Genomic DNA, 1353 nt, shown 5'->3' on the forward strand with positions numbered 1-1353 from the left:
GTAATATCAATATTTACAATAATTGCAAGAATAAATCACCTCGTATAATAATTTCATTCATAGAAAATCACAAATATAAAAGCACTAGTTAAAACTTAAATCAATAGTACGATAGAACAATCGAACAATAGTAAAAACACATGACATATCAATTACAGATTTATTTATTTACACAGTTGAGGCTATTGTGGCATCTTCTATTGCATAGCTGTTTAGATTTGAAACATTTGCATCTGTTTGTTTGACATTTTTATGGATCATTGCATGAACACTTAACAAAACCTTGTCCTCCACTGATAGAGGATTTGATAACGGCTTCTCGGAGAGAAATTTCAATGTCATTGTTAATGTCACTTTCTTTCAGCAATCTCCCAGGACAAATGTCAAACTAATTCCTGGAATAGCTTCCTTTTAGAATACCACTTTTGGTGGCCACTCTGTATTGGTCGTTCATGCTCCTACTCACAATAACACCTAGGATGTTTCTTGGGTCTCCACGACCTCGATCAACCAATGGAATTGGAAGAGCAATGTTGTCTCCTATCTCACCTGCTACTAATTCTGTTGGGCTCCTCTTAACCATATGTTTTGCTTGTTGTCTCTGAGATTCACTTGCTGCTAATCGTTGGGAGCTGATGCTGTTATGAAGTTGATCAAGGTTCATTTGATGCTGGGATAGTGGCTCTGGCTCTTGTTCAGATTCAGCTTTGGGTGGTTCTCGCTCGGGTTCATTGGCATCAGCTTCTGCTTCTGATTCAGGCTCGTTGGCATCTGTTTCTTGCTGCTGATGCGTTGTTATAAGGTCTTGCTCAGACTGCAGGCAACTGATGATTTCTTGCGGAAGTGATGTTGATGTCAGTCCGACTCGGGCATTCACACCGAACATTGCAGCATATGGACTTCTTTTGATCCCTGCATGGTAAGCCAAATTCTAGAAAAACTGAACAAATTTGATGCTTGTAGCCCAGTCCGTTGAGTTGTTGTCAGCCATCCACGCTACACTGTAAAATGTTCAAGGTATACAAAGGGTATAACGCTGGAGCTGAGGTATATATACATGTAAAACACCCCAAGGCTCTAAAATACCCCTCTACATCAGGAGGCAGGGTTTTTTTTGTGAATAATATACCCTCTTTTATACTTTGTCTCAAATGGGCTTGATAAATTTGTGGGATCATGTCATGAAATGAACTTTTTTTCTGTATTAAATCTTCATATTGTTACACTGATAGTGTAATGCACCAAAAAAGTTACTAACAACATATTGGTTTGGAGTTATGGATAGTTTTGAAGCAAGTTCCTACTACAAAATGCAGTACTTGGCAATTTGTATTGTTGCCGTCTCGAGACTCT

The 1353-nt window shown here is 38.5% G+C and overlaps 1 protein-coding gene across 1 annotated transcript; it reads right to left on the reverse strand.

Annotated features, from left to right (window-relative positions):
- Window positions 1–388: 388 nt before the first annotated feature.
- On the reverse strand, window positions 389–886 carry LOC137640747 (uncharacterized). Its single transcript, XM_068373224.1, has one exon. It carries the CDS (start codon window positions 884–886, stop codon window positions 389–391), a length of 498 nt encoding a protein of 165 aa, XP_068229325.1.
- Window positions 887–1353: the final 467 nt, after the last annotated feature.

This window comes from Palaemon carinicauda, chromosome 5 (genome assembly GCF_036898095.1).
Source record: "Palaemon carinicauda isolate YSFRI2023 chromosome 5, ASM3689809v2, whole genome shotgun sequence".
NCBI lineage: Eukaryota > Metazoa > Arthropoda > Malacostraca > Decapoda > Palaemonidae > Palaemon > Palaemon carinicauda.

Excerpts from the sequence above, each read along its gene's own strand:
- LOC137640747 (XM_068373224.1), bottom strand. The coding sequence starts at position 886 with ATGTTCGGTGTGAATGCCCGAGTCGGACTGACATCAACATCACTTCCG.